Source organism: Tyto alba, unplaced genomic scaffold, assembly GCF_018691265.1.
Source record: "Tyto alba isolate M040663 unplaced genomic scaffold, T.alba_DEE_v4.0 Super-Scaffold_14, whole genome shotgun sequence".
Taxonomy (NCBI): Eukaryota; Metazoa; Chordata; class Aves; order Strigiformes; family Tytonidae; genus Tyto; species Tyto alba.
In genome coordinates this window covers 60,070,561-60,085,428 of record NW_024881276.1, presented here as the reverse complement: position 1 = coordinate 60,085,428, position 14,868 = coordinate 60,070,561, and the positions used below count along the sequence as shown (strand labels likewise).

General features: G+C 37.0%; 1 protein-coding gene across 7 annotated transcripts in view; it reads right to left on the bottom strand.

Moving 5' to 3' along the window:
* Positions 1–14,868, bottom strand: part of SPAG17 (sperm associated antigen 17) — a 120,477-nt gene that overhangs the window by 46,881 nt on the left and 58,728 nt on the right. For 6 of the 7 annotated variants that reach the window (XM_042788505.1, XM_042788508.1, XM_042788509.1 and 3 more), the window contains 7 exons: positions 14,007–14,191; positions 12,243–12,337; positions 10,682–10,918; positions 9,361–9,472; positions 8,681–8,809; positions 6,605–6,718; positions 2,370–2,578 (listed from right to left, as the gene is read on the bottom strand). In XM_042788505.1, the coding sequence (XP_042644439.1) occupies positions 2,370–2,578; positions 6,605–6,718; positions 8,681–8,809; positions 9,361–9,472; positions 10,682–10,918; positions 12,243–12,337; positions 14,007–14,191 (1,081 nt within the window). The remainder of the gene's footprint in view (positions 1–2,369; positions 2,579–6,604; positions 6,719–8,680; positions 8,810–9,360; positions 9,473–10,681; positions 10,919–12,242; positions 12,338–14,006; positions 14,192–14,868) is intronic. The other variant, XM_042788510.1, reaches the window with a different exon arrangement.

Below are 14,868 nucleotides of genomic sequence, written 5' to 3'. Positions count from 1 at the left end.
TGACTCCAAGGGAAGCCTGCACTGGACAGTCTGTTGCTGGGAGGATTGCAGCCTGTGGAAGGGACCCACGCTGGAGCAGTTCGTGAAGAGTTGCAGCCCTGTGGGAAGGACTCACATTGGAAAAGTTCATGGAGGACTGACTCCTGTGGGAGGGACCCCACACTGGGGCAGGGGAAGAGTGTGAGAAGCGGCAGAAACAAGGGGTGATGAACTGACTGCAACCCCCATCCCCTGCACCACTGCAGGGGAGAAGGTAGAGAAATTGGGAACAAAGCTGAGCCTGTGAAAAAGAGAGGAGTGGGGGGAAGGTGTTTTTAAGATGAGGTTGTATTTTTCATTATCCTACTCTGATATGGCTGGTAAACAGGTGATGGTGTTCAAATTAAATTGATGTTCTTTCTTCCCAAGTCAAGCCTGTCTTTTGCTCGTGACCACAACTGGTGAGTCATCCCCCTCATACTTATCTTGCTTCCCAGGCCTTTTATTATATTTTCTTCTCTCCATCCCACTGGCGGGGAAGGAGTGAGCAAGCAGCTATGTGGCGGTCAGTTGCTCTCTGGGCTTAAACCATGACAATAGTTCTAAAAAAAGAATGTTCAGATCTTTACACCAGAAGGTGCTGAACCTTTTCAGGTCAGTGCCCTACAAAATAGTAACAAGAAATGAAGTACGGTTTTATGAAATGCCTCTGAAATTGGAAGCCACAACAGTTGGATGAATTAGTGCTAATTTTCCATGGAGAAATTCTGAAGAACAGGACAAAAGAGAAAATAGTACAGGAAAAGATGGCAGACTGGGTGCGACTCATGTTCTTTACATATCACCCACCAGCCTATGGAAGAAGCAGAACATAAGAGGGAGGAATGACTGGGTTAATGAAAAATAATTGGTCATGAAAAGTATTATATGCAGTATCTTGGACTTAAGTTTGGCCCAGGGTGAGAACTGGGACATGCTATTAGCGGTTCTTTCTGCATCATTCCAGTCACACTTGATTAAAGATGGAACCAAGTAGGAGTTTAATTTTTTAAAACATACTACTACATGCTTTAAATATTTTTGCAGTTAGTCTGAACACGTTATCTAGAAATGATGCTATTTTGTAACTTGATCAGGTTAAAAGGGATAGCTTTTTATCATAACTATCATTAAAGAATTATCCCAGACAGTATATTTTAGAGCATTAGTGTTAAATGAAACTGTTTATGGACCTCATTGCTTTGTGTTCTGATTATGTCTTCAGAAGATTGTCCTTTAGGAAACCAAAGGTAGTAATTAAAGAGGTTCTCAATACTATTCATGTTTATTTCTGTCCTTCTATCAGAGTTTGTTTTGTATTTTAATTGTTTCCATTTCTGGGACGCTGCTGGTTAGAGAAAACAGTGTCAAAAAAGAAAAGAGGATAAATCATCCCAAATAGAAAACTCCTGCATCCTCTTCCAACATCCTGCTATTATCTCCTCCCATATTTCTTTGAGAACTTTTCATCTAACTCATACTCTGGCTTATTTGTGAGATCACTGGACCAAACAAACCTCCTGTGTTTGCCTACAATATTCTGCCAACATTTTTCTAATGACCTGAAATAATCTAGGTTATTCATTTTGCAGAGGGGAACTGTGACCCATTTCTGAACCGATATGACCTCCCCCCCTCACATGTTTTAATGTCAAAAGGCTTCTCATAGAGCTCTGTGGAAGATATTAAAGATTAAATGCTGTGCATTTCTGAAGTACATGATCTTGTAATTCCTGTATTACTCTGTGCTAAGTATCCATAACAGAAATTCAGAACCTGCTTTTGAAATGTCATCCATCCTTTCCAAAGACCTGTCCGGTGATAGAAGTACTTCAGTTATAGGTAAAAGTAACTTCCTCAAGTCACTAGTCCTTGGCTTGTGATCAGCTGGAAAGACCAAATTGCAGAGCAAGCTTTTGCAAAACTGTCTCTACTAATTTACTGGTTGGTTAGACTTTCCAATACAGGTTTGGAAAGCACAGAAAAGTTCTCCCACTTGGTTAAATTAAAAATTAATTTCTAGAGCAGCTCTAGTCACTGAGATATGTAATAATATAACAAGTGTAGCTATAAAGACAAAATTGACAAAAGTATGTGGACTATGGAAGACACACTGCTCTACATCATGGAGTTGTAAAGGCTAGCTTCATTAACAGCTGCCAAAATGTACTTCTGAGAACAACTGGAAGAGTAAAACACCTCCTTAGAAGCATGATTAATTGTTAGGAATTTTTTAAGGCACAGTTCAAAGTCCTCTGAGAAGAATATATGCTTCTGTTATATAAGTTTATGTTTTTGGATTTTTTGTTTGTTTCTTTTCTGTGTTCACTGGATGATGTCTATTTCCTCACCTTTCCTTCTTCTTGCTGTACTGGGTCATCAGATGGTGGAGGGCATATTTTGCTATCACTTGATTTTGTAGATGGCAGAGATTTTCCTGATTTTTGTTTGACGGACTTATCTTTTTTTCCTGAAGCTGACGTAACAGGAGAAATTACGGTTGGAATATGAACAGAAGGGATGTTCAGAATTCTCGATAAGACAGGATCTGTTTCATCATCTAAGGAAGGGAAAAGCAGTATTTTTAATGAATTTAAGTTTCATAAATGTAGATGGCCACATTTTACTTTTCAGAATTATTTTGTACACTAAATTTTACCTTTCAAATAATAAACTTGGTGAGGGAGTTTATTATTTCAGATAGAGAGACTGAATATATGAAATTATTTAGAAAATCTTTCTATAGGCTGACTACTTATCAGCCTAAAAGGCATCTTGAAAGTGTTGTTTCCCACTGGTCATCACTTGCCTCTCAAAAATAGAAAATACAATTTAAAAAACTCTCTTTTACCTCCAGAATACTTAGACAGGTGGAGACATTTTGAGTCTAGTATCTAGGAAATTATCATTGTTGTTATGCTTTATCATGGGCTGATTCAGCACAGAGTAACTCTAGCAGTTTTGCACTACGTGACTATTCTGTTGTAATAATTCAGAAAGATTCCGATGAGTTAGACTTGCTCAGATTCTTCCAATTCTTAAAAGCCAAGCATTATGGCAGCGTGCTAAGCATGTTGATAGGAAGAAGTCGTTGCCTTCCAAAACAGTTTCTTGAATATAAAATTAATACAAACTAACATTTTCTGTAAAACATTTTTGTGTCAATGAACTAACACTTCTCTTTGATCAGAAAAAAACCAACCAGCTCGTACCTTAATGCTTTTTTGAAAGGTATTTTTTATCATCTTTTCCTGCTTGAAGGCAGCTTAAGTCACAAACCTGCAACTCATGAAATAGCACCTTGTTTCCCATTCAGAAAATTTAAGCAATTGAATTCTTGTTTGTTTTGGACAACCTATTACCCATCTCTTAACCACACTTGTACAGATAAGAACTGAAAACACCAGTGAGCAAAACAAGATGATCTCAGAAACTGTCTTTTGAAAACCTTTTTTAAATAAATGAAGGAAGTTTGATTTGCTTAGCAGTTTCTACAAAGTATGACATTTAACAAGTCAGTCATTTCACGAATGTCTTTAGGAAGACTTCCAAATGACATCCTCTTTTTTTTTTTTTTTTTTTTTTTTGGTAAAATTACATTTTAATTCTGCTTTCTCCAATGAAGAATATTATTTATTGTGAAAACTGACAGATCAGGCAAAGAAAAGTTAAATAACTCATTGATAAACTGCAGGCCTGATCACATTCAGACAAAGGAGTAAAGAAATGCATCTGGAAGCACGCTAATAGAACCATTCTGGTGTGAGAGCGTAGCATTTCCTGTAATGCAGATGAAGGGTTAGTATATTTTTGTCTGAAAAAGATAAAAAGCAGGCCTAAGTGCTACTACGTTCACTGTTTCTTGAAAGATTTTGACACAGATGGTTTTAGCTCTGCAGATAAAGAAATGCAGAGGCCACCTTAAAAATAAAGTTCTAAAATATTAGAAAGGCTGCCTGCATGTTCATATGTCTTATGGATGATTCTGGATTTATAGAAACTGTAACGCTGACCCATGATTTAGGAATTTAAGGCTAGAAGAAACTATTAGATCATCTGGTGATAAAGTCTTATTTAGGAATCCATGGATAACAAGCCTTCCACCTTATCTTTTAAGCCTTCAATCTCAGTTTTTATCTTGGTGTCAGCATTAGGGAAATGCACAGATATCTGACTATACCCATGACCTTTAGCCTGAAAGGGAAATTAAGATCACAACAAAGATTTTTGAAGTCCCCATTTTCATTAGCTGATGCATGCCTGACACATGATAATCTGATTCTCTGTTAGGTGGCTCTGCTTTCATGTATTGAAATCTATGCTGCATGGCTTTTACAGTTTACTGGAAGTCTGAAGAAAGGCGAACAAATCTTTTATTTGTAATCTGCCTGAGATAAACTGTCAGGTAATTATAAAAAATAGGAAAGTTTAAAATTCTCTGTGGGGTCCATTCTGATACACATTTATTAGACAGCAGGGCCATGGAATAATCAAGAAGCAGTACCCATCTCCAGGTGGATGGTGAGAATGAGCTGACTAATAAACTTTGACAGAGCTAGCGCTCCACAGAGAAGGACAGCCAAAATGAAGGATTCTGAGGCAAGTGTCCAATAAAATCATTAGTGAATGTAATCCATTTTGTCAGGTGAGTATAAGCATCCACGTGAACACTGCAAACTGCGTATAAGTAAGCTCTTACATATAGTGAGGGAAGCTGTCCTTCATAGCCACCCATTATGTGGAGCATGCTCAGTTTCAGATGACACTACTTTCCTAGTGCTGAATTTAGGTATAGAAACTCTTGCAGGCTCTTGATGCCTAAGAAAATTTCACCTACTCCTTTACTTTGCTTGCGCTAAAAAATGAGCACAGCATCTGAGGGTAACAATGAAGAAGAGTGGATTGTTGAGAGTGAGGGAAAGTGTCTTTAGAAATCTTTAGAGATGTGAAATTCCAGAGGACTGTCAGATTAAGGAAGGTCTCCTTCCTCCTGCACACACATATAGATCTCTAGCGCTTGGAGTTGCACTGTCATGATTTCACTGAGGCACAAAGAGCAAGTGCAAAGGTTTTGTATTACTCAGAGGTGAAAGGCCCGCAGGTGCTCAAGCAGTGACAGATCCACAGAGCAAGAAGTATCTTACTTCTAAGGCTGGTTGTAAGGTGGTCTGGAGTTAGATTTTGGTCATGCTAGAGAAAACAAATAATAATTCAAAACTCAACGAAATACTGACATTTAACCAAGAAATAAAAAAGATTCATAAATCTGGCGAACAGCTTGAGGCCTTTTTGTCATTTTAGCTTCCCTAAAAGGAAGAGAGAAGAGATAAAATGAGAAAAACACTAGGAAAAATTAGAATTAGAGAGGTTCCAGAAAATTATTTCAGTAATGCAGGGAAAATCAGTAATTTGCACCCAATTTAACCAATCAGTGGAGAGAAACTGCAGATTACATGGCATACCATCCTACATCAGGGATGGATGGCATCTGAAAATAGTCTAAACCAGAATATTTCTGGTCAGAATTTTTCTGAGCACTTATGATGCAAACACTCACAAGTGGAATTAGCCATAAGCAAGTGACTGTTAAAAAACTGCAATCAAAGAAGGCCAGTCAGCAGTGCTGCACTAAAGCTCAACATGGCAAGGGTTGTTCTAATGTAGAATAGGATGCTTATGGTATGTGTGAAAAAGCCTGAACATCACAGCTGACGTGTAGGTGTTTAACTAGACGTCTCTCTTCTATGCCAAAATAGAAGTTTTCACAATCCACTACACTGTGGATGCTCCCTTGGCCCAAGTTTAGTAAGTCCTTTTTTAGTAATTAGTTTGCAAAATGTATTTGAATAATTGAAACTGAGTGTATAGCTGAATGGTTTACCACAGTCCACACAAAGATGCATTCAATTAAATTTTTTCATATTTTAAGAGCTGAAAAATTCTGGGATTATTTTCTGATCAGAAGAGGGTTTCACTTTTATCCGTATGATGGTTCAGTGGCCTTGGAAATGTAATGGAAACAAAAAGCTCTTGGTAAAAGCAGACGCTATTTCCACTGTGGTTTTGTGAAGCAATTGCTTCCAGTTGGTGAATGTGTTTACTGAAAGGCTGAGAGAAATCCCTCAGTATGTCTGCACAACTGTAACCTAAAGTCCAACTCCTAACGTAAAATGAAAGTTCCATAATCACCTATGTAAGTTTACAAAAATATTATTTCTTGGAAAACCAAGAAGACTCCTCAGCAAATTACATTTTCTTTGGCTCACATTAGTTGGCTGATTTTGCTGGGCTACTTAATAACAATACTTGCAAGTTTCTCCCTGCAGTGCTCTGTTTTCACAGTAAGTAAAAAACCATGGAGACCTCCCTCCATTTTGAAATCTGAATCATAGAATATTCTTGACAATGTAATCTCATCTCAAGCCTTGCTGAAAATTCTCCACCATGTAGTAACAGCTGCTGCGAAAGGCAGAATTGCATGCAACAAATTACTGGGTTAAGGAGGATATGAAGAAAAAAAAAAAAAAAAAAGGAAAAAAATTTCCCTTATGGTTCTCAAATATCCTCTTCTATTTGCTTACTTTACCTGCTGTCTTCCCTGTAGGTCCATAATAGCTCAGGGACAGCTGGATTCCATTTTCCAAGGTGGCTGAAAAAGATCCAAACTTGCTCACAGCTTTCTTTTGATTTTTCAATTTTCCTTTTAAAAAAAATGAGAATTAATTTTAAAGATAGCAACACATACCAGAACCACCTAACCCGCAAACCAATGACTGGTGTGAACCGTGGCACCTCAATGTGGATGACTAACCTATAAAATAGATTAATAGAAGATGGGGAAAACTTTATAATTCCATTCATATAGTATATAATAGTCAGTCATATAGCTGTGATTTTTCATCTAGAAAATTGCATTCTAGTTAGCTAGGTGTGTAAAAACAGGTTTAATAGCAAAAACTACTGAAAAGTCTTTGTGAATTCAAACAGCAAAAGGACCTAGTTCTAGAGTCAATGATTCTTGTTTCTGTTCCCTACCTGCCTGACAAGAATGCTAAACTGCACATTTCTATCACGTCGTCTACGCACTAATAAAAGTCGCTGTCTCTCAGATACTGTCACAGCGACCATACCTTGAGGAGAAAATAAAAGAAAAGAGAAAAAGTTGAGAAATTAGATCCAAAGATATGTCTGGCATTTGTGAAAGTAGATCAGGAGACAAGCTCGCTTAGAGGTTCAGGACAAGATGTCGTGTGAGGAGTACACCATCCCTGAAAACCACATGAACTATGCAAGGTAACACCTCTGAGACAGTGACACTGGATCCTACCTTGCCTCTAGCAACTCCTACTGCCTCAAAGAAATGTTCTGCCAGTAAGAGAAAATCCAATATGAGGAACAGCTTCTTAAAGCTGTGAGGAGCAGCGGAGAAGACTACTAAAGGCAGGCATTCAACACCTAGCCATCTCTCAGTTCTTTCATGAACAAGGTACACATGCTGACCTCATCTGCTCCTATTTACTGTCTGTCATCACAGTGTTCATTAGTGACTACCATCTGCAGGATGCTGTTTTGCCCTTTTGACCGCATTAAAAGCTTACCACTGTGTCATTCAGTCACTGCCAAGTATCAGAGTGGATTGATTCTTCTCTTCTGTACTGCCTTTCCGTAAGGTACTCCTGTCTACACAGGAGGAAAGCCTCTCACTCATGCCGTGAACATAACTTGCCTCAGACGCTAGCACACTGGTGAGTTAAAGTACCATTTGGCAGACTCCAGAATGATACAGGTCTACTTTCAGAAAGGCAGACAAGAAACATCTCATCTGTGGAAGGGATGCAAATTTTCTATTCAGACAACCTACAATTACATTGCTAGTGGCAATGTAAAGTGAAGCCAAGGAGAGGTGCAAGAGCAGGATGCTTTCTAACATTGATGAAGAATAAAAGAGCGAACGCACCTACCAAAAGTTATACTTTTCCAGTACTCTTCAGTTCAGTGAAAGCAATTCCATAGTGGTTTTGGCAACATACACACAAATAGTTACAGACTGGCTTCCTTCATGGAAGCACTCTTACCTGGGTTCTGAAAGGATTTGGATTCAACGCTTTCTGAGTGTTAGCAACATGTCAACCAGCAGCAGAAGTTGATGAACTGCAGAAAGATCTGTTTCCACCTCTAAAGTCTTGAGGAGGCACTAATATTATGGTCATCTGACCCACAAAAGGAGGTTCATTTCAAAGGGAAAAATCTTCCCTTTCAAGGGCGGACATATTTAATCAACATGATTCAGTTTGCAGCTTCTTTGGCTTTCCCAGGCCACATTAAGATCTGAAGGAGTCCTCCACCAAAGAAGAAAATTATTTTCTTAAGAAATGGTGATTCTTTTCATTGATTTCCTTGCTTTGGAAAAGAGACTGGTTTGCACTTGTTGACCTGTACTGTGTTTCTACATCTTGGTAAGATCTCTCTACGTGGTGCTCAAGTCGGCCAACTGGATTTTTACTTCTATTTACAGAACACTGGTCTTATTTACCCTGTGCCATTAGTAGGAATTTAGTTTAGTTGATAAGATTTGCATCCAATTACCAAATATGTCAAACTATTAATTCTCCAAATATGTCAAACTATTAATTCTTTATATCAGTGATGTTACTCCACTAACCTGATCTTATTTTCTGTTCTTCACTGATTTCCTGCACTTCAATTTCTTTTAAGTTTTTCTTGGGATCTGTGATATGAATGAAGAAATTGTGGTTGTCTTTTATCACTTTCACCTTTACTAATGTTAGACCTGCAAAGCAACAGAATACTATTATTGCTCACACCAGGCTTCAGAACTGCCCCTACCCAAAAGACCCCTGCACCTGCAACTATAAAGCACACAAAAAAGAAAATTGCTCAGAAGTGGACTGAATTGCTTAGTAGTAGATGAAGAAGACAAAATTAAGGTTAGCTGAGTTTAGACTAAATATTCAAAAACTTCATGACAATTAGATCTGAGGCTGCAGAATAACCCTGTTTGCTTAGATATATTGCATTTGACTGGACAAGTTACTGGAACAAGCATTCTTGAAATACCATGCATTGGTTGCCATTGAACAGATGTATATGAACTAATTTTTCTCAATTTCTAATTTTCTGCTAATTTATCTGTCAATTGTTATACTACGGAAAAACGTAAACATTAGTAGTGATAGAGGCTAACATGGAATTACATGGTACTTTCACAGTGTCTTTAACTGAATTCCTACTACTGAGACATGAAAAAGCATTTATGGATTAAGGGCTATGACATTAGTTAGTAACTGAGTCAAAACAAAGCATAAAGAATTAAAGAATTACCTTTTACAAACTCTATCTTCTCCACTTGAATCTGTCCTCCATCAGATGGGAAAAGATACTGATTGATTCCTGATACTTGAATGAGATCCTCCCCTGTATTATAGCCAATAAACTGGAAAAAAAAGTTTTAGATTATGTGTAAATTAGAAAGTTAGAAGCCATGAAAGAGGAAAATGAGGGGCATATCCTTCAGATCCCACTGTTCTGGTCAACATTTTTTGCTTAGATATTTAACTAATGTAATAACAACTTGAGCAAAACCATAGCATGTTATTCTCATATCCAAATAACTTCTCAGTTACTAACTGAAGTAACTTGTCATTCATGAGAGCAGAATCTGGTCCTTCAGTGGTATGGAGCCATCATGGAAACTGAGGAGTAGCAAGTAGACTGGTGGCTTAACATATAATGGGAAGGAAAGAAAAATTCTGGCCAAGTACAAAGAGACAACATACAATGTCACACGGTCACATAAAGGGCAGATAAAGATTCAGCTTTCCACCTTCCAGATTTTGGAATTCAGGCACTGTAAATCTGATTCTTGGATTGCTGTGCATTCAAAGAGCCACAAACTGGCAAAAATTATGTGAGTGTACTCAAGTAAGTTCAGATTGAAATGTTACCTATCTCTGAGTTTGAAGTCGGTACTCAAGCAAGTTTAGACTAAAATACATTGACTAACTCAAGTTTCAGATGCAAAGATTAGACTGCAAATACAAAGCAGTGCAAACTGTCTAAAAACTGCTTGGATGCAACTACTGAAGAGTTCCCTCTTGTAAGAAATACCCCTCTGTTAGTATAACAGACAGAATACCTTGTATTAGAGCATTCCAAGAACGTGAATTTGAAACAGGAAATAGAAGAAACAGTGGACTCCTTTTACTTGATTTCCAGTTTGGATAGCCAAACTTCGACTAGGTCTAGCTGTCTCCAAATATGGGAGTTGGAACAGGTCTTTGTGTTCCACTGTCCTATTCTCTCCCATGAAAATCACATTTTTAGACAAAATTCATCCCATAAATATATTTTCCACAGGCACAAAACCATGACCAACTTATCTTTGTGTTCATGTCATATACACTAAAAACTATCCAAGTTAATTAAATAGTCTTGTGTAGGATAATCTTAAACATCAGATACTGCTTTTCAAAATTTTTAGGAAAGGATCGGCTGCTAAAATGATGGAGGTAAACAAGACCTAATTAGACTTAATCTTCCCTAAACTCCAATTTCACAATAGATAATAGCTTTGCTGTAATGTTGACTCGGTATGTAAACAGTTAGCGCTTTCCTAACGTGGTGCAATAATATGACTCGTCACCTTATAAACTTTCTCAGAATGTGGTTCTGGGATGCTGGGATCCTTCTCAAGTACAGGCACTTTTTCTGGCTCATCTTTAAACTTCTCTTTGGAAGATTTCTTGATGCAATCTTTACTTTCTTCATGTATTATTATCTCTTGTCCTTTCTTTGTACCTCCTAAATTTTCTTTTTTTCTTTTATTTTCTTCCTTAATTTTTTCTTCCTCTAGTAATCGGTCCTGCTCCTTCTTCCAAGCCTACATGAAATGTTAGAAATTCAAAATGACTGTGGTTGTCTTTGTATTACAAGATATTTCATATGTGCGTGCTGAAAACAGTACAAGTAAACAAATTCAAAGGAACCAATATTCTAAGTCACCCTAAGTCATTCACATGTTTTCCAAACTTGTCTACAGTTTTATAATATTGCACACTATATTTTGCATAAAATTACTGACTCATTCAATCCACAGGATCAGTCATTCTCGACCACAGGAGATATATTGTATGTTTATTTGTATCTTACACATTCAGTCATAAAAGAATTATTTTGTCGCGGACTTTTCCACAGTGTTTATCACTAAATCAGAATGTATCACTGGTATTAGTTTATTCCAAAATGCAGCTGTGTGATAAAATTATTTCATTCTTTTACAGAAAGAGGAATGAGATATCAATCCCAGAATTACTAACTTGTATCAGGAAGACAGCAAGAGACATCTGAGATTTTCCAGAGTATTTAGGACTTTGTAGCATTTTATTTTCTAAGCATACCAAAGCACTTTATGTAGAAGAAATGGTAAGCATTCACAGTTACAAGTCAGACATTAGCCTAACTTGAGCTGTGCCAGCTTAAGTTGAGTACCCAGGAACTGGTTAACATGATTTCATATCTACACTCTAATATCAGTACTTGAAGTGCAGAGCATTACACACTATAAGAAAGCTGAGACACACTATGGCTGTGAGGAGTCAAAAAAAGGCAGAGGAGTACATCAGTTAAGCTAGATGTGTGCAGTGTAATGGATAGTGCCAATGCTAAGACCCATGTCTTACGTGTACCTAACTCCTACCTTGGCCAGAAACTTACTGTGTGAACCTGGGCAAGTCAATTCATCCGTAGTGCATGACCATAGCCTACATCTATAAAATGGGATTCTCTGTCATAAGAGAACTCTGAGGTACCATACTGGCATGCCTTAAGTTCAAAGAGATGTAGATAGTGAAAGTAGGAGTTGGGTACATAAGTAGTTTCATGAATCTGGATCTTACATTTTCATAGCTTTATAACCAAACTTCAACAAGAAGTAGGATATTATCCATAACTCTTATTTCCTAGCACTGCAATTATTAATTGCTTTTGCAGTGTCTAGTCTAACTCCAAACAGTTTTCCCTTAAGAAAATAACATAACTGAATCAATAAGGAACAAAATAAAGAAAGCAAGAAATAAGATACTCAAAAAATAGCCAAGAGCAGAAAAACTAAGAGAACTGAGTCACTATATAAGAATGAAGGCTTACCTTCCTGGGAAAGCAGTGTTATTTAGTCCATTTCAGAAACACACAGATTTTTGCCTCACCTTTAGAGAACCTTCTCTGATAAAAGGACTTCCTTCATTGATGGATTGAGATTCTGGAATAGTTTCTGTAACGCTCTCAGGTCTTGATGTGCTGCCTTTGAGAAATGAAAGGGGAATAAATGAGGTTATATATATATATGAAAATTGAATAATTTTTAAAAATGGAGAAATAAAAATAAAAGAAGTGCAAGTAAATAAAAAAATATGTATTTGTAAATAGCCAAGGTATAAAATAGAATAAAGGAAATGTTAAATATTTTTAGAGATAAAACAGAATGACTGCTCAGCTTAGAAGAAATTTATCTGACAATTAGTAATACTTGATAACTGGGGACCAAATATGCTAAACAACATAACAACATATTTAAAGACTGACTCTGCTTCTTGCCATTGAAGGCTTTGCTTCTGCAACAATATTTTTTTTATGCAGATGAGCAATGCTGAATAAACAATAAGAAGAATTTATTATTTTTGTTACTACCGCTGTTTCAGAATTCAGATCCAGTGCTTCAAACAGCTCACCAAATCCCAGAACAAGCTCAATACCGGAGTCACAGATATTACAACCTTTCAAGTCAAAAAAGTGAACAAATGCAGTCTGAACCATCAAACCTTCACTAAAGGAACAGTTATATTCCCCTGTTTACTGTTAGGGCTTTATAGTACCTATGACTCATGAAAAGGGTATCTCTCTAGGCGTACGTGCTTTTGTATTGTGCTTGGATACCCAATATTTACTTGCTAGAAAAGATAAATTTAAGTATACTCTCAGAAACTTCTAGTTCAATTACTTTGTATTAAAAAGTAAAAATTGCAGTGTAGGTTACAGCAGTGCCAGTGAAATTGAAATCACCTAATCACGCTGTTGGCCATCTGCACATCCCAGCTAGAGGTGATTATCTTCTTTCAGCAAGTAAACTTCTCTATGAATCATATCTGTCATGAGGCACCAGATGGGCAAGACTCAACCTAGCTCCTGTGACAGCTAGATAGGTACAAATTATGTTTAGAAGTCATAACTGTTCTTTTGATTTCCAAACTATAATCAGGCATGTTAATTGGTTTGAGGAATAACATTCTTATTTCTGTAAATGCTAATTGATAGTATGAAGGTTTCAAAGTTTGTTCTCAGAGAAGGTGAACAAAGCAAAGGCTAAATATCAACAAAACATTGTTAATATCATTTAAATACACAAATAGACAATAGAAACAAAAGTTCTCTTTTGTTCAAAAGGGGTTTTCAGATTTTGCTTCCTGCTCAACAGTTACTGTATGAGTTGCTTACAATTTTCATTATCTAAACTGTTGCTTGTAATTAAGGTTTGGTTTGCAGTCTAGTCAAATCCAGTTTCCAGTTTTAGCTCCTAGCCCACAGATTCTGACTTCCAGCTTTTATCCTGACCTTTTAAAAAGGAATTTTCCTGAACCCTGTTGCCAACCTCAACTACTGCTCACCATTTCATGTGTTCAGTCATCTAAACAGATATTCATATTTTTATGTAATCTTTAAAGTAATTACATTAAATAAACACAGCTATTGTAAATGTAAGTTGACATTAAAGGTCTCAGTTTTCAGAGCAGAGGATGATGCAGAATATTTAAATATGTGTACTTGATTGATTTAAAAACATATTTATGCCTATACCGATGGCAAAACAAGGTTACCCTATGAAAAGGTATATGCAATTCTGCTCTGAACAACTTTGGGTCTCAGTGCTCAACATGAAAAATGAATTTTCTAGGACAAAACAAGAAGATACCCACTGTTGGATTTCTTAGGGAAGCCAGGTGTTTTGACAGCACATGCAGACAATTTATAAGGCCCTTCTGCCATGGCTCTTTCCAGTTTATGAGACTCTATTTCCTTAGCCATCCTCTCTTCTTGGTGTTTGACTTCTTCCTCTTTCACCCAGTCTTCAATTGAGTTGGCCACCAGCTCAAGATAGCTCCTGAAAAGCACAACATTCCTCTATTTACCATAATACAGTTTTCACTAATATGATTTCAGGTCAAACAAGACCACTTGGCTTCCCAGTTTCTTATACAAATATTATCCTATAATATTTGAGAGAAGGCTTGCATTTGACAGGATTTCACTCAGTGAGCTGGTACTTTCACCTGGCTGGTATTTGCTTAATACATCTTATCTTTGGGATTTTGGTCCTCCTTTCTGCAGCGATATTAGAAACTTGTCTTCCAAAGGACGCCTACCCTCAGAAAAAATCCAGAAAGTCAGAAAACACAGAGGCACTCAGTTTAAGAAAGGCTGGGACTAATTCTCCTTCTCTTCCCTGATTTACCACCAGGACAATTACTTTCTTAGTTGCTCTTGATTTATATTGTCTTTTAGAATACACATAATTTTTTTTGTTTGGCAACTGAAGAGGTGTTATTCTATTTAATTTCTAGCACTTCTTCATTGGTGTGACAAGAAAGGTGCTTGAAGATTGTCATCCAAATCCAGATTACAGAATTAGTGCACTGTATCTTGGAATAAATTAAAAATATTCACAATTAATAGCTGAAGTGAGCACTGAATAACAAACTGATCCAGAGTTTGCAGCTGGTATTGGTAGTTGCACTGTCTCATCTTCCAAAGGTGTCTGAAAGAACTGCTAAACTAGTT